This window comes from Temnothorax nylanderi, unplaced genomic scaffold (genome assembly GCF_030848795.1).
Source record: "Temnothorax nylanderi isolate EJ_2023f unplaced genomic scaffold, tnyl_v1.0 TNYL_tig0119_pilon, whole genome shotgun sequence".
NCBI lineage: Eukaryota > Metazoa > Arthropoda > Insecta > Hymenoptera > Formicidae > Temnothorax > Temnothorax nylanderi.
Genome location: NW_027249181.1, coordinates 48,907 through 68,949, shown reverse-complemented (window position 1 = coordinate 68,949; position 20,043 = coordinate 48,907). Strand labels below are relative to the sequence as shown.

The 20,043-nt window shown below is 35.7% G+C and overlaps 2 protein-coding genes across 6 annotated transcripts; both read right to left on the bottom strand.

Annotated features, from left to right (window-relative positions):
- Positions 1-14: 14 nt before the first annotated feature.
- On the bottom strand, positions 15-1,879 carry LOC139776404 (protein FAM210A-like). 5 transcript variants are annotated; one of them, XM_071713007.1, is made up of 7 exons: positions 1,763-1,879; positions 1,427-1,589; positions 1,061-1,355; positions 714-859; positions 552-640; positions 408-426; positions 15-236 (listed from the first exon to the last, which is right to left on the bottom strand). In XM_071713007.1, exons 2-7 carry the CDS (start codon positions 1,563-1,565, stop codon positions 178-180), a joined length of 747 nt encoding a protein of 248 aa, XP_071569108.1. In that variant the 5' UTR covers positions 1,566-1,589; positions 1,763-1,879; the 3' UTR covers positions 15-177. The 5 variants fall into 5 exon arrangements, with proteins under 5 accessions (XP_071569108.1, XP_071569109.1, XP_071569106.1 ...); XM_071713008.1 differs by having other exon boundaries at positions 561-640; XM_071713005.1 differs by lacking the exon at positions 408-426.
- Positions 1,880-12,053: 10,174 nt separating this feature from the next.
- Positions 12,054-14,140, bottom strand: LOC139776406 (piggyBac transposable element-derived protein 4-like). The gene is made up of 2 exons (XM_071713011.1): positions 13,961-14,140; positions 12,054-13,881 (listed from the first exon to the last, which is right to left on the bottom strand). Exon 2 carries the CDS (start codon positions 13,870-13,872, stop codon positions 12,115-12,117), a length of 1,758 nt encoding a protein of 585 aa, XP_071569112.1. The 5' UTR covers positions 13,873-13,881; positions 13,961-14,140; the 3' UTR covers positions 12,054-12,114.
- Positions 14,141-20,043: the final 5,903 nt, after the last annotated feature.

The window sequence follows — 20,043 nt, the reverse complement described above, 5'->3', positions numbered from 1 at the left end:
TAAGTCAAGGAATATTTAATGCAGGATATTTATCATAATATAATATACATTCATAAAGAGAAATATACATCGACATCGCGTTACAACAAGTCCCCGAGCTACGCCGAGCCTAGTTCGCAGGTCCGACATAGCGGCAGAGATATTTATGGTTTTGGCGGCTTCGTATGTCGGTCTGTTTCACACTCTGTCTTGGATTTTGTCTCGTGTTCTACTGTAGATTTGTTTGACTGTGCTGGCTACAACATGATTAAAGACGATTACGAAGAGTACACGTGCTGCCGTCGAAGAACAAAATTTACGATATATTATATAATTATATTATTCACGCGACAAGAATATCTCGCCAAAAACAAAAACAAGAGAGATGAGCACGATATATTTGAGATGAAACGTAATCGGTAACCTACTCATAGCTTTGCCCGCGGGCTGCACCACGTGTGTGCGTGTAAGAAAACAGACAAGACAGATGTTTCAAATGCAAACACAGATATAGTTATATGTTCAATAGTTTATTTCTTCAATTTCAGCAGGTGACATTGCATTTAACGTACATTACTCACCTGTGTTGATTGACGCTTGAATGACAATGCCTTCACGTAGCCTAATTTGCTCAAATACCTAATGGCCATTGTCGTTCCTCCTGTTACGTTTCAGTATTAATATTTGACACACAGCGCAAATTATCTATTACATAAAGTATTAAAATTACAAACCAACGGTAACGGTGTATCTGAGTGGGGTAAATATCTTATAAAGTGCATAAGTAATGGCCCAATTACCGGCACTCGAGTTACGTATTAAATCTATATATTTCTCACTAAAATTCATATATTCCAACAGCTGGACTATATCCACACCACTAAAAGTACATAATTTTACGTTAATCAATTGTCGAGTTCAAACGACATCAATATGGGTGCTTTCCATTTATTAACCCAAGTCGACACAAACGTCGTTCTATCTTTCGTTGCGTTCAATGAGTAAGAAAGACAAAACAACACTTGTGTCGACTTGTGTAAGTAAACGGAAAGAACCCTATGTCAATTGCTCTTGTACGTACTTCCTAACAGCAGTATAGAATATAGCTACCCATCCTATAGAAGTAATCACGTGCACAGGTAGTAATACATGCCAATAATCTTTAGTCATTTGTTTCATTTTTTGAAATACTGACAGTTTCTGCTCTGTCTGAGGTTTCTGGGAATCACCCTCGGAACTTGGCTTAAGGTCCGAATAGTAGGCCAGGATAATACCATTTTTGCTAATGTCCTGTTTCAGTGACTTTTGATACACGAGTATATTATTTGGGAGACCTAAAGTATTACATGACGCAGCCTTATAACGGCGATATCTTTCTGGAAATGAAATAAGCCTGATAATACATATTGAACCGATTGACATTCACCATGTTTATGTCAGAGCTTACCAGGGAATGCTGACTTCCAGCGTGTTGTGTTGACACGACATGTGTAGCATGCCGACAACGGAAGATACCTTGTTAACAATATAGAGGCATTGCCTAATTCGACGCTAAATCTCAGTCCACGGGCGAAGATTACATCCATGTTCGAAAAATGCCGCTTCTTTTCCTAACCAAGAATTATGATATCCTTATACTCTCGTGAATTGTCATGTATGTAACAGGAATTTGAAAAATTTGTATATCGAGAATTTACGAAGAAGTTTTTCAATCGTCACTCCTCATTTACGATTTCAATCACGTAATACTCAAATAATTGTACTCATCACAAAACTTACATACCTTGACGTATCACACTGTATTCCGCATTGGTATCAAAAATTACAACGAAACTAGGAGCAGAGACGCAGAGAGAAACCTGAGAGCGGCCATGGGCCATGGCGCTTTACAATTTACTTTATTTTGAAGCGCCTCTATGTCCGTAAAATGTAAACATTAAACTACGTAATCAATGTCCATGAATCCCGTAGGTAATATTCACGATTTTGTGGTTCTCTTCCGTGCTATGTTCACGAATTTTGAGAACTAAATAATCGCCGAATCGTGGGACATAAGTCGCGGGACAAAAAAAGCGCAACTATGGCTGCGGTCCACTTGACGCTACAAATGTTTTGGAGCGTTCTTCTTTCTCCTTCTTTCTTCATTGAAAGAAAAGAGAAGAGGAATGCTTCGAAGCATTTGTAGCGTCAAGTGGACCGCAGCCTATGTAAAAATGTGCCAAACAGGTTTGTTCCTACTGGCTGTGTTTTATATTTTCTCTAAAAAAAAAAAAAGTTTCCGTAGTACTATTTTTATTTCAAAACACCCTCGATTGAATTAATGTCGTTCTTTCTTTTTTTGCTATTAAATCCACGTACGCTTCTTTATTCCTCATTAATCTCTACTTTACAGAAAATTAAATTGTATCAGCTATGATCTTATAACGTACTGTCAAGTGTATTAGTTATCAGATAAAAATTCCGTAGTATACTAATACCATTTTTAAATTGTTGCCTTCGATCGAATTGACAACATTCTTTCTTTTTCTTTGCTAATAAATCTGACAAGAGCGCGAAATGCACGGGCAATAAGCTCGTTTATAAAAAAATTTGTAAGCAAAATGAATAATATTTGGAGAACAAGTAATATAGAAAAAGTTTTATAATTTTTAAGTATCTTGGCATTGACGGTTTATTGTTTTTCATGGTATGCGCGATCATCGCGTTGCGGGGGTAATCGCGAAGAAATTTTTATAAATATAATTTAACGTTAATTTTCTGCAAAGTAGAAATTATGAGAAATAAAGAAGCACACGTACGAATAAATTTAAAACTGAATTTACGACGAATTATATGTAAAGCTGCGTCGCGTTTGCATGATTTTGCACACTCACGTTTTGCTATCTGGGATGTGCCCGTTCTTTAAAGAAATATGATATTTATTCGTGGACGCATATTCGATTCGAGCTTGTTCGCACTCTCTCATCAATATTCATACGTTTATCGAAGCAAGCTCGCTCTCTCGTTCGCGATCGCGACAAGCAAAGTGAGAACGCCAAACGCGACCGTTCTCTTCAATTAAACAGCTGATTATTAATTCCCGCGTTTAACGAGAGGTTCATATTATTTATTGATCGTGTCTTCCCGCGCGATTCACTAATTCGGAGTAGAAATCAAAACGGAGGCAGGAGACGCGAACTCTGAGGGTTATGGTCTCACCGCGACACGCGGGACGACGATTCTATTTAGATTCGGATATATCTCGCTTCGAATCATTCGTTTCTCATGCACAATTCACTCACCGAGATCACGGAGCACTGCAGAGGAGGCACGCCAAATCACAGTCGGGAAGGTGATATGTACACGGTGTCCAGCACACGGCATTCGGCGTTCATCTCGTTCAGCGACGGCATCCCACTCGCTGCAGTCGACACGAGAAGGAACGGAGTATTCGGCGTACATTCTGCTTGCAACACTCCGCACCCGGATCTCTTTTCGTTCACGAGAAAGAGGAATTATACACGATCGACAACGTCTCGCGCCGCACCGACGTAAACGCGTCGCGTAGTACTTGCGCGGCGCGCCGTGCGCGCGTCGCGCCGCCGCACAGTCAGGTGCGCCGTCGAACGCGATTGGCTCGCGAGTCGAGCCCCCGAGACCGGCCAATCACGTTCGAGCGCTCCGAGCCGCCGCACGCCGGCGCGGCGAGCAACCGCGGCCACTGTGCCCTTGCCCCGAGAGCGGCGAGAGCTTCTACACTTCTACAGGCAGTGGGTCGAGGAGGAGCTCCAAGTCTCAGGAGAAAGATGAGCAAAAAATGATGGAGATCCTTAAGAGGGTGGTATACGAGGCGGGCCGAAATGAAAACCGTTTATATTATTTACATTGTCATTTATTAAAATAAAAAATTCGAATGTTCTATATCAGTGCTTTATGCCGTTGGTCGACCGCTGATCTTGATCGACGAGTTCCGTCAAGTTGGCTCGCTTTCTCTCTCTATCTCTAACTCTTCTCCCTACGTTTCTTTCTTTCTTTTCCTCTACGCACCGTTAATCCCGCAAGAGTGACTTAACGAGGAACACGATCAAAGCGCGTGCCGCTGAGAGTTCAAACGAGAATTCGTAGCGCATCGGTGTGCTGTGAATGAACGTACGTCTTGAGCGAAGACGTGTACATATGCCGGCGTTACGTGTGTATGTATACGTTTCTCGGTGTAGCCAGTCAAGGAGTATCCGATGGTGTCGCTTGATAATTAGCTCGCGAGCATAGGAGTCTCGATGATCGCGAGAATCGTCCTCGCGATCGCTCTTCTTTTCCTCTTTTTATTACGTCAGCCTTGCTTTTACGCTACGGGTGTGTATGTGTGTTATGTGTACGTGTATTAGTTTTAATCTTTCCTTCCTTCTGATTTACGTTTCTATTTTAATCGTCAGTTGATTTAATTGTACACGATATAGCTATATTATACAAAATATGCACTTCAAAAATATCCGACGCCACGGACCTTTTGAACCACAATATGCTCACGCACTCCCACGTTATTACTAAAGGAGGAGGAGGAGGAAGAACTTACACTTAGAGCTTTACTAATACTGTGTGTTATTCGGAACGCGCTCGTTCTTGCGGTTGGCACTCCTGCTCCTGGTTTCGAGAATTCGAGAACCGCGGAAATAATCGGCGTGCTTACAAGAAATGAAGTATTCGTCGGAATGGATGTGTCGTGGATGTGAATCGCTCGCTCGAGTCGAAGACGTCGTGGCAAAGGTTTACGGGAATTGTGAATTATTTGTAGTGTTATTGTGATATTCGCGGGGGATAATGGATAATCGTCCGTCACGCCATGGATAGCAAACGTACATACGTAGCATTCTCGCGACTGTCTCGCGTCGCGCTTTGAACGTTGTGCCGGTTAATTGTCGTGTAATTTCTCTCCGATTCTCTTCGAAGGGAGAAAGAGCACCGAGTGATATATCGTTGTTATGTGATTTTATAGTAACGGAACGCCGTGATATCGCCCGTTCGTGAATATTTCCTCGTGTACTTTGCGTCGTGTAAATTAACGGCCGGTAGTCGCGACTCTTCGTCGTGCAAAGTGTTAATAGTATGAAGTTTTACATTCGCGAGATTTACGAGCTCGATATCGTGTTGCGCGCGTGATACTTAATTTCGACGTGTCTACTAATTTCGACGTACTAGCCGTTCATTTGACTCGCGTAGTACCGCGCGTAGTTGCCGACATCGGAAGATTTCGTCGCCATTCACGTAACGCGGTGAACACGGAACGAATCGGTGTCGCGGACTCTCTCAAATTTCGAAAGAATCTGTATCAGAAAACGTTAAAGTATTTCGGGGAAATGTTATCGAGAGCGGCACGCGGCCTCGGTATTGTTTTTTTGTACGCGGCGCACCCCTTGTTTACGCAAATCATCTCATGCGAGAGAACAATTAAAAGTCACCGCGCCGCGGCGTACGTATCACTCGACGGAGGGACTTTGATCTGCAGGTGAAATCGTCGGGCCAGTTATCCTCTCCCGAACGTATTGACAACGCGGTTAATTATTTCTCGCGGTTTTTTTTTTCGCGCGTTGTATCGCGTTCATCGCGTATTAATTAATTTCAATTCACGGGAGTGCCGTACAAAGTTTCGCGCGATAGTAATTGCCCGCGTTTTCGCGAGAGCTGTGTCAAGTGCCTACGGAGCAGATACCATCCTCCTCCCGTCCACGACAGCTTCAAAAGAGACAGTGATTATAAATTAATTTATATATTAATTATAAGTTATATACATAAGTATGGTCTATTTTTCTTTAATCGAATTATTTGTTTAAATAATAGAATAATGAGAGTGTCGCCTCGAGGAAATCCTGCTAAGCTGACAAGCCGAGCAGCCTGAGAGGAGGAGGAGGCCTAGGAGAGGCATCGGGCATCGGCGTGACAACTTTATGGTAAATATTACTATTTATTTTGTTTAAAAATAATCTCTTTTTTTGTTTATCCTTTAGTCGTTTTATTTCTTCATGATTCGGAAATTGTAATTAGTAACAAGAAATAATTTGAAAAGTGTGATTAAAGTTTAATCTGATAAAGAACATTTTTGGAATAGTAATTTAAATAATTATTAAATTGAATAATGAATAAGATGTTTGATGCGTGTAACAATTATTTAATCGAATCGATTATTTATATGTTTCAGAAAATATCCACGCGGGAAGAAGCTTCGCATCGAGGAAACACTAGCTGACATCCCGAGCAGCGTTAGAGGAGGTGGAGGCCTAGGAGAGGCATCAGGCGCCGGCGGAGCAACATGCGGTAAATATAATTGATTTATACATATACATATATTATATCTTATGCGGATGAGTCATTCAGAGAATATTTAGAAAATAAAAATTAGAGAAAAAAAGAGTTTTATTTTAGAAATTCTCCTGGAAATTCTTTAGAAATGTATACTCTTTATTTTTTTCTATTTTAGAAATTCCATAGAAGCTTATGTCCAATGGACTAATTATTCTTAAAAAATTACATAATGATTTCATTAAATTTGCTTAATAAACAATAATGTAGAATTCAGTGTTCACTGATTGTTTTTTGTCATAATGACTCTCTCTCTCTCTCTCTCATGACCTGCTTTAATTTGAATTTTATATTTGTTTGTTACAGAATCATCGTAGCGACGTTGCAGAATAACTCCGCTGTTGCGCATCGGTCGGTGAGTGATGATTACAATTTTATAATTATGGTAACGAATCTATGACAATTAAGTCAAACATATTACCGAAACGTTTGTATCAAGTTACTACAGTAAATTATTACATTATACATATATTACGTTTCATAGATTCGTTGCCTTAAAATGGATTGACTGGGTCAGATTAGGATTTTATAACATTTAATCCTGGATAACTTACGTAAATTGATTTATTGTACATTCTATCATTATTCCATCCCAAATATCTTTCAGGATTAAATATTACATAAATTGGTGTAAGAATGTAATATATACACTTAGAGCCGGTTGTTCCAACCTATTGGTAAACTAACTAATAGTTAAATCATATGTATACACTAAAAAAAAACATTTAGATCCAAGAAAATATTTATTTAGATAGTGCCAATAACTTATTTACTTAATATAATCATATATTTATTTAGAATTAGATATCTTTACTTAAATTAAGTAAAAATATCTAATTCTAAATAAATATGTGTATTATATTAAGTAAATAAGTCATTGGCACTATCTAAATAAATATTTTCTTGGATCTAAATAATATCTTTGTTTAATTTGAAGGAAAAACAAAGAGGCACAGATATGATTTAACTATTAGTTAGTTTACCAACAAGTTGGAATAACCGGCTCTTAGGCTGGTATTCATATTTGGTTCTTATATTTAAAACCGTTTTAAGTACAATCTTAAGATGTCATGAACCAATCACAGAGCCGTATTAGCATCTTAAGATATTACTTAAGACGGTCTTGAAATAAGAACTGACTATGAATACCGGCCTCAGAGATGCTTTTAGCCTGCATATATTGCGTTCGAAGAGATAAAGGATACCTTGCAATATTTTAATTGTTTATTATTAGTATATACAATCTATTTTTTATATATTTCTTACATAATCTATTTAACAAAATTATGTGTGTGTTCACGATTATAATTTACAATTATTTGTTCCTATAACGCGCCAATTTTAGCCTAAACTTTCACAGTCTATCCATATGTATTGATAACTGGTTTTTATACTAGTTAAATATATGACGTGAGATCCAATAAATGATATTTCGCGAAACAGACAATTTTTTGTAACAATTATTTTAAACTTGATCAATTTCACATTAATATAAATACTTGATTTTTAATAGTATAATTATCGTAACAAGATGTAGTTATCAAAATTTAAAATCTGTTTGTTTGAGTGTATAAAATATTCATATTAGCTCAATATTGTGCGGGAAATTGATTATCCCTCTCGGATCTCACGTCATTAATTCTTTATTTCTCACCTTTCTAACGTGAGATTCGATATTCGAAACGAGAAATCGAAAAAAATGGGCCTTAGATTTTTTTATTTCGCGTTAATCATTTACTTTGCATTTTTATTGAAGTCCTGCATGCTTATATTACATTTAAATTAATTTCTATCACTCGCAATATGTCGAATTTATTCGGATATACGCGGTTAATTGAAAGATTTTTTCCAAATTACACAGAAAAAAAGGAATATTGTTGATTTGAAAATATCTTTAGTTTCTACGTTGGAAAAGTTGGAAATCTTGAAATGAGATTATATTGCGTTAAACGAAGAAAATTTTCTTGAATGAAGTCATTATATAGTTCAACCAAGAAAAAAAATTGTGGAATAAAAAGTTGAAATTCTTATAAGAAGATGTAGATTGTTTCGTATATACGCAAGATTACTATAATCTTCTTATAAGAATTTCAACATTTTATTTCAACATTTTTTTTTCTTGGTTGAACTATATAATGAGTTCATTCAAGCAAGTTTTCTTCTTTAACGCAATATAATTTTATTTCAATATTATATATTCTTGCGTATATATGAGTATAAACCGTGTTGATTTGATACCTATTTTTTTCTGTGTAACAGCTTCTGATTAATTAAAATCTTTTTTGTTCTTAATCGAGAAAGTTATCTCGTGCGTAAATTATAGTATAAAATAATAAGTAGATTTTGAACGTTAGGAATTCTATAATTAATTAATTTAATTTTGCTGTAAATGGCCCTTCGCGACGCGGTCGTGTTTCGCGCATCGTGGGAAAGAGCGTAAAATCATTACGCTCATCTGCCGTCTACGACCAGGTGGCAATAGAAGGAGTAATTCTCCTTCCTGTCTCTGGTTTTGCCAGAGTGGATTTGGCCAGAAAATGGTAAAGTCAAACTGGCCAAAGGAGAGATTTACACAAGGTAGGTTGGTGTCGAACACCACCAATTTAGTGTACAATGTGCATGCAGGTAGGGTAACATTTCTTGCACGGATATATACGCGTAATCTGTTTTAGTTTAATCTCAAGTAACCGCAAACTTAACATTTTTTAAACTTTCTTTTAAAATCTTTTAAACACTTCTTTAATCTCGGGTAATCGCGGTCGTGACTAATTAATATTGATAAACTAATATTGATAAACTAAATAAAGTAATTATAATTAAACTAAATAAACTAATAAATTCGGGTGGGCATGAACGCGTTAGGTAAATAGAAATATGCTAGAAATATGAAATATATTAGGTAGGAATATGAACATATAGAAATATGAATAGGGAATATATACATAGAGATAAAAGTCCGGGTAGGGGTGGGAACACGAGGGATCATAACTCGTACTGTTAATTACATGGAATAATGTAATAAATTAAATTTTTGTAAATTTTGAGTTTATTGTAGCTAAGTAATATTATATAATATCATTTAATTGTTATATTATTAATTATGTAATAAATTTTAATTTTATTACATAATATGTAATTCTATAAAGAGTGTATTAAAACTGTGTACTATTATATCATATTACTTAATTATATGTAATATTAATTGTAAGGAAATTATTGTAATAAGGAATTATTAATTGTAATAAGGAATTATAAGAAACATTGTAATGAATTTGAAATTGTGTAATTACTATAATGCCGGATATATTACACGAAATCGACGGAAGACGATAATAACGGTTTTTATTCTTCATCCAGAATTTCGCATTTTAAAAATTATCGCTACTTATTATAAATTTCACGTAAATGTGAAGACGTGAAGGCTTGAATGCTGAATCAACGATCAAATAATATAGCTTCTCGCTTGCGAAATATAACTTCTGCCTGAAAATTAAAATTACGGTTATATTTTTTAAAATTATTACAAAATTTGTGACCTACAATTATTGTAATTTGGTATTAATTAAAATATTCAAAACAGAAAATTATATTTTTTGAAGAGTTTGTTCATAAATTTCACTTTGATTTTATTAAATATTCGATACTTATAGAGATGTTGTATACCATATTTTCATGTGCTTGGATACGATCGCTGTCTCGGCCTTTTTTTCTGTCCCTCGCGTCAGGTGGACGTTAGTTAAGAAATACGTTCGTACCGGCGGGAAATCGTAACGATTTTTAACATGAAAGTTTATTAGTTCGTTGCTCCGTTGAAAATCGAACATCCCTGTTGCAGAACCAGAATTAATCTCTGGTTTTCTTATATCTTGGATCTTCGGAAGCAGTGGTTTCGGCATGAGTACGTGACATCAATTCGCGAAATTAATTAGAGATATAAGAGAAGATTCTATTCTTCTCAATAAATATTCTCCCATTAACGCTAATATCAGTCATGCTTCTGTCTTGCTATAATGAAAAGACAGTAAAGTGTATATGGATAAAATAACTGTTTAGGAAATAGAAAGAAAAAAAAGAAAAAAGAAAAAAGAAAAGAGAAAAAAAGAAAAACAAAAAAGAGAGAAATAAGAAAAAGAAATAAAAAATGTATTTAAGGAAGAAAAAAATTGGATACAATCATTATATATCTTTGATATAATTTAGTTACAAACGACTATATTTTATTTTTTAATTTTTTGTTTCTTATAAGAAACCATTAGGATTAGGGATATAGATAATAATTAATATTCTTCCAAAATTCTGGAAGAATATTAATGTTAATTATCAAATGCATATATTTCATGCATTTTATTATTAAATATACTCGTTTGGAACTATTCCTCGATAACAGTTCTTCTATTTATATATATTTTTAATAAGAGAAATACATCATAATGGATATATATATATTTTTTAATTATAAGAAAGAAATATATCTTAAAATAATGGAAGAATATTTTAATAATAAAAATATACGGAATGACTTGAAAAACGATCATCCTTAACTCGTTGCCGAAATGACCGCTATCGGGGGCAATCCGGAAGATCTGGGATTCATTCCTTTCTGCAGCAGGGCCCTCGACGTTCAACGGGTTGCTTAATTTTCTTTCATATATTCTTTTTATTTGATGGGGCTCGACAAATCAGGGTATATAGAGCTCACTTTCCATCCTGAGAATCGTTCTTCTCTACGTCGGCAACTGACGGGCGTGTTACCCAGCGGGAGAGATTTTGTTCTAATTAAATCGTTGGATCAGTTATCTCTTTCCTAAATGTAATAACGTGATTTTTTAAGGCTTAAAATAGGCATAAGACCTAAGCTCAATTCGTCATTGCGTAAAAATAATTATGAACAATTCGCGTTACACCATACGTTACATTATGCGAGAAATTACGCGAAATATCATTGATTGATTCACAGCGTTTATTTAATCGTTGACCTTGCATCTCGAAATTTCTCATATTTTTTTCCTATAATAAGAAAATTTAATAATAAAAAATTGCACATTTTTTGAAATATCTGTAAGATAGTCAAATCTCTGATTTAAAAATAGTGAATTTTAATATTAATATACTTATTTTGAGCGCTTTCGTGTAATCTGGCATCACTAAACTATCTCAAATATATGTATTTATAATATAAATATATATATGTAAATATCTGAACTCTAATCCTTTGTAATATATTTTACGATTCTGTATACTTTCCTACTTTTCGATGTAAAACAAATTGTGAATTTTAACCCTAATCCCTCCAACGTTTTTTCCGCCACTTAGTTTCTCCAACCATGCACTTTCCCACGCGTTTTTCAGTATGTTAATAGCTTTGAAAAATTCCCCAAAAATTATTATAATATCTTTATACCTTCAACTAAAAATCAATGTAAAGAAAATTTGGAAATTATTTATTTAAATATTTTTTTACAACAATTATGTTGTATGTTGAAAAACGCACGTTACGACTTGTTTTATTTAAAAAATCATAACTCACGAACAAATTGACGAAATTTAATGTTTCAGCGTGCAAATTAAAGCTAAAAGTAGTGCGAATAAAAAAAAATAAGATAATTATTAATGAAATAGTACTTAATTTCGTCGCCCCTTTGGTAATTTTATTTTACTTAAATGGTATAATTTAATTTTTAAATAGTACAGAAGGACTTTAAGGATGCCATAAAAAGAATTTTCGAATAAGAAAAGACGAATTTGGAGTGTGAAAGATATTTTTTATGTAAAAAATTATATTTTTTTAATGACCGTTTATTTTTATGTTTTTATATCGCATGATTTATAGTACATCGCGCAATCGTAGCAATATCGAACCCTGTGGTCTTCACATAACGGTTTTTTACATTTTGAGCAGCAGTACAAAGTTTTTTTATTTCTATTATATTCGCAGACAGAACATCTTTTACGTATCTGTAGTTTATCATTTTTATCAACATTAGGAATGTCTGTTTCTGATAAAATATTGTTAATATCTTTGATAACTGTAATATGCAACCCACTTGTGTTTTTTCGGTTGTGTAAGTGTGGAGTTATCAATGACAATGATAGCTCTTTCAGAAAAGTTCTCCTGTTTTCGATTTTATGGAGTACATCAAAGTTATAAAGAATATAACTATTAACAGATGCTTGGTCTAGCATACCCAGAAAGAATCTCATTGTCCATCTATTTGTTTTTCTTGCACAAGTATGCAACGCACAACATTGGTTGAAGACATCCGTACCTGCTTTCGTACTGTTATAAAAATCAACTAATTCAGGCTTTCCGGAATATTTATTGATTTTGCATGATTTGTGCAATGATGATAATATTAGCACAACTTTATTCTTCTTTGGACACCAAGACATGAGAACATTAGTACCATCGTAACCGCAACGGACGGTTCCAACCGATGCTGTGCGTTTAAAGCTTCTTGGGATTTGTCTCTTATTTTTTCTGATGGTTCCAACCATTGTAAGATTATAATCTTTATACATTTGATTGAAAATTTCGACGGAACTGAACCAGTTGTCGCATGTTATATTTCTATTACTGTGATAAATAGGCTCACATATTTTTCGAATATAATAACTCGGAATTGTTTCATTGGCAGGGGGATTTACTCTCCCTGCATACGGAATCGCATTATATAAATAGTGAGTTTTTGCATCATTTAGTGTTATAATTTTGATACCATAGCGATCTGGTTTACTCTTTATGTAGACTTTAGAAGAAAATCTACCACGATATCCCAATAATTGTTCGTCAACGGTCAAAAATTCTGAAGGCGTATAATTTGTTTGGCAATTATTGATGAATATATCCCAAATTTCTCGAACAGCTGCTAATCCATCTGTTTGTTTTCTTTCCGCACGAGTAGTCTTATCGTCAAAGCGTATACGATCCGCTATAAATTCGAATCTTCTTACATTCATTGTTGCTCTATAAATAGAGCTACCAAACTCGTATGACCACAACTCAGCAATGTTGATTCGATTATCATTCTTCAAACCGGCGAAATATAACAGACCGAAAAATGCTTTTAATTCCGCCATACCCAAATGTTTTTGATACGGTTCGTTAGCGGTATCGTGTTCCGTATGATACTTGTCAATCTCGATATTTGTATACTTCAGTATTACCTCTAAAAGGTTGTCACTAAACAACGTTGACCAACATTCTAATGGAGAATTGGCAACTTTTGCATGATTTATCGCACCAGGTAGATGCACCTGCCTTGACCGATCGCGCGTTTCAGGTAGAGATAAAAACCATGGATATTTATCTTTACCGTAAACAATTCGACACTTTCTCGTCGTGGAAGTTGATCCTTCAGGCTCCGTTGTCTCCTCCTCCGAGTCCTGCTCCGATTCATCTCTCTCTTCGAATTCGAACTTGTCAGCTTCCTCTTCAGTATTCGAGTCTTCTTGTTCTTCTAAAGAATCGAGTTCCTCGTCGCTGTCCCTATCGCCGAAATACGAAACCGGCTCGCGGAGACACAAGCTCCTCCCCACCTCTTCCGCCTGCCTCTGAGCCATAATAGTCCTCTGTGGAATGTCAAATTTTTTTTAACGACAAAAATATTTTAAATACGCTTAAATTGGATAAATCTGAAGGAGAGCTCACTCCTCTCCGATTTCGATGAAATTAGGCCTAATCGACGCGTTTTTGCTCAAAACGACCGAATCTGGCAGAAAAAAGTGTCGCTCTGCCCCGCGACGCGAGATATTAAACGTTAAAGTTGACAGGAATCAGGTTATGATTCCTGTCATACCAACAAGATGTAGCAACACTAATCACGAAATTTTAAGAAGTAACGCTGCATCCCCATGGAGAGAGAAATAGCGGAACGGAATTAAAACGGAATTACTCTGATTGGCTAATCTCCAGATGGGGGCTCTCAAGATGGGATATTAGCCAATCAAAGGAATTCTGTTTTAATTCCGTTCCGCTATTTCTTTCTCCATGGGAATGCGCGCTTTACTTTATTCAAATAATTTTATCAGTATTGGAGGTTGGGCCCGTATTCTAAATTACTACAAAATAATTAACGTGAGAAACATATTTTTTTTTAATGGCACAACAGTCCGAATCGGACCTAGGCCTTTCCCAAAGTCATGTGCTTGTGGTGCGCACGCAGGTTGTACATACACAAGCACATGCGAAATACATTACCCTATGGTTTCCATGCACGCGTTGCCATGCGCTTAGCGCGCGTTTGATGCGCGTCTTTACGCGTTTCACCAATCAAATTGGTTTCCATGCACGCGTTGCCTTGCGTTATAATGCGCGTTTGACGCGCATCTGCACGCGTTCCACCAATTAAATGCGTGCTTTTCTTGACGCGCGCGATAGCGCGTCATAGCGCGTTAAAATTAAAAATTTTTAACCCTTTCAGACGCGCGACGATCGCGTCGCGTTTTGTTGAACTCGGCTAATTTCAGTCGAATTTCGGCATTAATGACAGCTTGTCATATTTAATCATACATAATGTCAATAAACATTAATAATTCTTGCGAAAACGACGAATCAGTAAATGAATTAATTATAAACTCAGTTCGTCTTCGCAGTGCTTTGTGGGATTTAAATAGCAAATTTTATAAAGATAATGTACATAAAAGGAAATTATGGGCTGAAATAGCCTATGAATTTTTTTTTATTTTTTTAAAAATAAAAAAAAATTACAAAAATGCATGTCATAAAAAATGTATTTTTGTAATTTTTTTCGTTTTTTGTCTTGAAATCAACACTCGCGCAATGTGTTTTCGTGCATACTTCAATTGTGTAAAAAAAAATTAAGTTCTGTGCAGTCTACGCAAAGCTAGACCCTTCCCTGCAATTGTCGGTAATTTGGCTTTAGGATCACCTTAAGGGGATGCTGGAGCCGCAGGCGAACTCGATCAGCGTCGATAAAGAAGTGCTCACCGACTATATCTGTCCTTGTATAGACAAGGATATAGACAAGGATAGCACCTAACCTTGCATCTTCCACTGGTCTAAGTAATATCTTTCTTTTTAGGCTTCAAATCTTACTTCTAATTGCACGATATTATTCCTGACAGTTTTTTGTAGAGGGCTGCATCACTATTTTCTATAGAAATACTGCAGAATTTTTGTATAAAGCAAATATTGTCGTCAGGTGAAGACAATATTTATAAAAATAAATTTTTTTTTTAGTTTATCAGAAAAAATCATGTACAGCCCTCTACATTTTTGTGCGTACTTTAATCGTGTAAAAGGATTTTCCATTCTGTTCAGCCAATTCAAAGATATTGCTTAGACCCTTATGCCTTGTCGCTGTAATTTGGCTTTAGGATCACCTTAAATCCTCTTATAAAAGCGGTATGAAACCCCGAAGTTGGCCGAATCGCGTTTGCGTTTGTTGCTGTGTTATTGCGAACGTGATTGGTCGTCTCGATTCAGTCGATTGATCGAGTGTACAAATGTTTTTTGCATAGATAATAATAACAAATAAAAATCATTATATAAGGCGCGCGCGAAGCGCACGCTATAATCTAGTCTAGTTGTAATAATAAATAAATTGTACATGCTATACATTGTTACACATATATCATAAATTCCATGACGATAAAAAATAGAAAATAATAAAAAAAGCGCACATTCAAAGAAAAGAGGACCGCCGAGTAAAGTCGACGGGAGTGGTGGAGGGCCTCTACAGGATGATCTGTTTTTACCGGATAAAATTTTAATCAAATCTCAAAATAAAAACTAATTTATTCTGTAGAAAATGAAAGACAGGCCACGGTAAGATGCGGTAGCATGTTAAAGAAATGACTCTATGCCACACAACAGTGCGCGTCGAAAATTTCCGCACCGACTCGATGACCCGTCGAAAACACGACGGAGGAGCCACTACACTTTGGGGTGTGTAAAATTTCGACACTCCAGGAGTATATATTTAACTTTTCGACAATGCAACAGTCTGTACATTTTAAATTTGTAAAATGTACCGTGGCACTTTGTTTTAAAAGGTGATAAAGTCATTAGAGAGAAAGAAAAAGGAATTCCGATTTAAACATAATATTGCAAAATATTATTAACTACAATAATTTTTAAGTTTCTGCCAAGACTGACATAGAATACTAGAAGAAAAGAAAATTGAAGAAAGAAGAAGAAAAGTTTTTACTATGTTCAAGACAGACATACGTAAAAGAAGGAAATGAAAAAGACGATTCGATGTGTTCAGCCGAGATCAGCTGAGCCGTTGAAATTCGTCAAATTGGCGGATTTCTCGGGATGTCGATAGCCGATTGGCTCAGCGGATTTTTCGGCTCGTTACTGCGGGGGTCCGAAAGATTCGAGAAAATTCCGATGTTTGCTGGGAATAAAACCCCGAACCTCCGCGCGCGAGCTCTCACTCGATCGAAGTATTTCGCGGCAACAGTGTGTTAAATCGAAACAAATTCTCGTTCGGTCATAATAGAGTCTCGGCAATTCGAGTCACGCGTATTTCCGTTGTTTGCGGTTATCTTGCTCGCTGAGTATTCACTCGCAGTAATATCCGGCGTTCGCGGAGATTCTCTTTCCGTAGCTCGCGGTAAAAGAAAGACGTGTAAATATTGTACATAATTATTATTTTAATTATAGACTGTTAAATACATTCAAATAAACATTGTCATTCATTCGACGTTTCTTTTGCTCGTAACTCCTTCGACCATTCGCGCACACATGCAACAAAATATATTAATAAAAAAGTAAATATATATACATAAATTGTAAATTCCTTACTTACCGACATTAAAATATTATAAATATTAATTATAAACAAACGGAACATGAGCGACGATTTTCCTTCTCTCAGAATCTTTTTTTGGACACAAAATAAAAAAGTTTCAACAAAATTGGAGAGGTTGGCGCTATACTGCATATTTACCATGAAATTCTTTATGTCTGGATGCATCTCGATAAAGCAGTTGACAAGTCACTCTAATAATTGCATTTCGCGATTTTCATATGTTTTTATACTTTTTCAACAGTCGCGTGTATGTATATGTACACACACTTAATAATATTCCTATTACTCGCTCGATGCTCATAATATTTCAAATAATATTTCAAGCTCTAAGCTTGTAAGAATCAAATGACAATTGCAATTATTATTATCGTACACAGAACTTAGAAACCTCGCTATTTTGCGTTTCACCAATAATCCCCTCTCAAACGAACCGACGTGATACATGTTACGCGCATCAGTTGTTGTTATTTACGTTCTAAATGTATAAGAAAACATTAAATGGCGAAGAATCAAACGGGTCGTTTTATTTCTCATCTCGAGACTTTCACTATCGGTGACTATAATAATTAGAATTAGCGTTAGACAAAATTACAGTATACTTGCAATTCTGGCAACACAGAACAGCAATAGTGTAAGATTCTTGCAATATAACTAGATGTTGTACTATTGCTACAATATTATTAGAATATTCTGCGTTGGCTGGGAATGTAGAGACAAAAAGATTGAAGCTGAAATGTCCTAGCTTTAGCTTTGCAAAATCAATCGCGCTATCGTACTGCATTTTCACGATAAATTCGGCGATTAAATTATTAAATAATAATATTTTGCAAATGGATAGATATGTTTTCTTTTATTAGTTGACATGTGAAGAGAGAAATGAGAGCTTGCGATGAGTTATGTAGTCAGAAATATCGCTATAAGCAATTTCTGTCGGTTGAATTGAAGTTTTGTGATTATTATATATAATATTATATTGCATTTCTATGTTATATTCGATCAAGCATTGACTTAATTGGAAATTAATATATCAATACATTGTACTATTTTGTTAATGGATAGGAATATTAATCTCGTTATTTCATACGTGGGAAAGGAGATTAGAGATTAAGGACGAATTATACAGTTTAAAATTTCGCTATTCAGTAATTTCTGCCAGTTGAATTTTGAATTAATCGGATTACAATTATTGTGTAATATTACCGCATAGTTACATACGTGAGTAAACTCGAAAACCTAGCATATAGATTAAAAATTCTGAATCCAGACATCGATGATGTAATGTTAATGTCAAAGATACTTGCAACTCTGCTAGAAAAGTTTAAATATTTTGCATGTGCCTAGGATTCTACTGCTCAAGATCAGAAAACACTTACAAATCTCACGTCAAGATTGCTCTCTGAAGAAAATAGACTAGTAGCGATAGACTCGAAACAGGATGCAGTGGCATTTAAATCGACCGAGAAAAAATGATACAAGTGTAATAATGGAGGACATCTCGCAAAAGCATGTAAAACGAGCAAGAGAAATAATCAAGAAATACAATGTTTCAAGTGTAACGATCGAGGACACATAGCAAAATTCTGCAAGAAAAAAGATAATTCAGGAGACGCAACAAAGTGTGGCATTTGCAAGAAAAATAACCACTCTGAGAGAGAGAAAGATTGTTACTTTCGTAAAAATAAAACGGACGATCAAACAACTGCGAAGAATAAAGTATCATTTTTGGCCTCCTATTGCAAAACGAATGAATGGATTCTAGACTCAGGATTCTCATCACATATAGCAAATGACAAAAATTTACTTAAGGATGTACAAAAGGTGACGTCAGAGATCGAAACTGCAAAGAAAACAGAAGTTTTAGCTGCTAAAGGAATTGACACTATTGAAACAGATAAATGTATACTAAATAAAGTTCTCTATGTTGAAGATTTTAGTAAAAACTTATTGTCAGTTAACGCAATCACAGAAAATGGAGGGAAAGTGATTTTTACAAAAGAAAAAGCTGAAATATAGAAAGATAACGTAAAATTTATTGGCTCACGAACTAGAGAAGGTTTATGGACAGTAAATCTAAATCAAGATCATATAGGCAGTGCTCTTCTAACGCAAGAAAGTAAAAAAGCTCTCAACTGGCATCAGGAGCTGAAACATCTCGGAAAAGGAAATATGAAGAAGTTACTAGCCATGATGGTATGAAGATAACAGAAGAAAGCCTGAATATTTTAAACAATGCACGTTCGGTCACGCTTTCGCCGGGAGCCTCCTGTGGTTCGGCCGCTTTGAGAAAGCGCAGAAGTCGCCACAGACACGACAAGCAAGGCCGATGCTCATTGGCCGCCGGACATCGTTACCGACCCAGCCGTCGAGGCCTGTTCGGCACTTCGGCTGTACAGAGCAATCCCATTGGACCTAGCGCTAAGTTTAATTTTAATGTTAATTAAATATTATCTTATTCTAACGCGGATCCCGAGAGTTTAGACTGCGAGACGTTGAGTTCAGAATCTCCTGTCACACTATCGAAGTATCGAATAAAGATCTAGTAGATGCGCCAATGTGTTAACAATTGCTTGAAACACTGTAATTTTTCCCACTCGTGTAATCAGGTATGGATAAGCGTATCGCATTGCGTTGGCTACATTTGATGACACCATTGGCATCAGCAGAGAGAAGAATCCAGAGAGAACGGAGATTATGAAATCCTCCGCCTCAAATTTCTTCACACGTTTATCTGTAATTAAACAGTTTACATTGAATTCGCATTAATATCGATACGTGAATTTACGTTCGCGTTTCATTGGAACTCGTATAAGCTGTTACACGACTTTCAAGATAAGCGGTGCATTAGGTTATTATTTGAAGATGTCAAATTTTAATCTTGTTCTATGAAATATTTACCAGTAGTATCAGTAGGCTCGTTTACTGGAAGTATCGAGTTGATGGTTGTAGGATCCGA

What these genes read in the sequence shown, in the direction of transcription:
- LOC139776406 (XM_071713011.1), bottom strand. Translation starts at nt 13,872, where the DNA reads ATGGCTCAGAGGCAGGCGGAAGAGGTGGGGAGGAGCTTGTGTCTCCGC.
- LOC139776404 (XM_071713004.1), bottom strand. Translation starts at nt 1,565, where the DNA reads ATGGATGTAATCTTCGCCCGTGGACTGAGATTTAGCGTCGAATTAGGC. An exon ending in CTGGAAGTCAGCATTCCCTG is followed by an intron (nt 1,356 to 1,426) that starts GTAAGCTCTGAC and finishes TTTCATTTCCAG; the next exon opens with AAAGATATCGCCGTTATAAG. An exon ending in TCAAGCGTCAATCAACACAG is followed by an intron (nt 427 to 560) that starts GTGAGTAATGTA and finishes CACGTGGTGCAG; the next exon opens with CCCGCGGGCAAAGCTATGAG.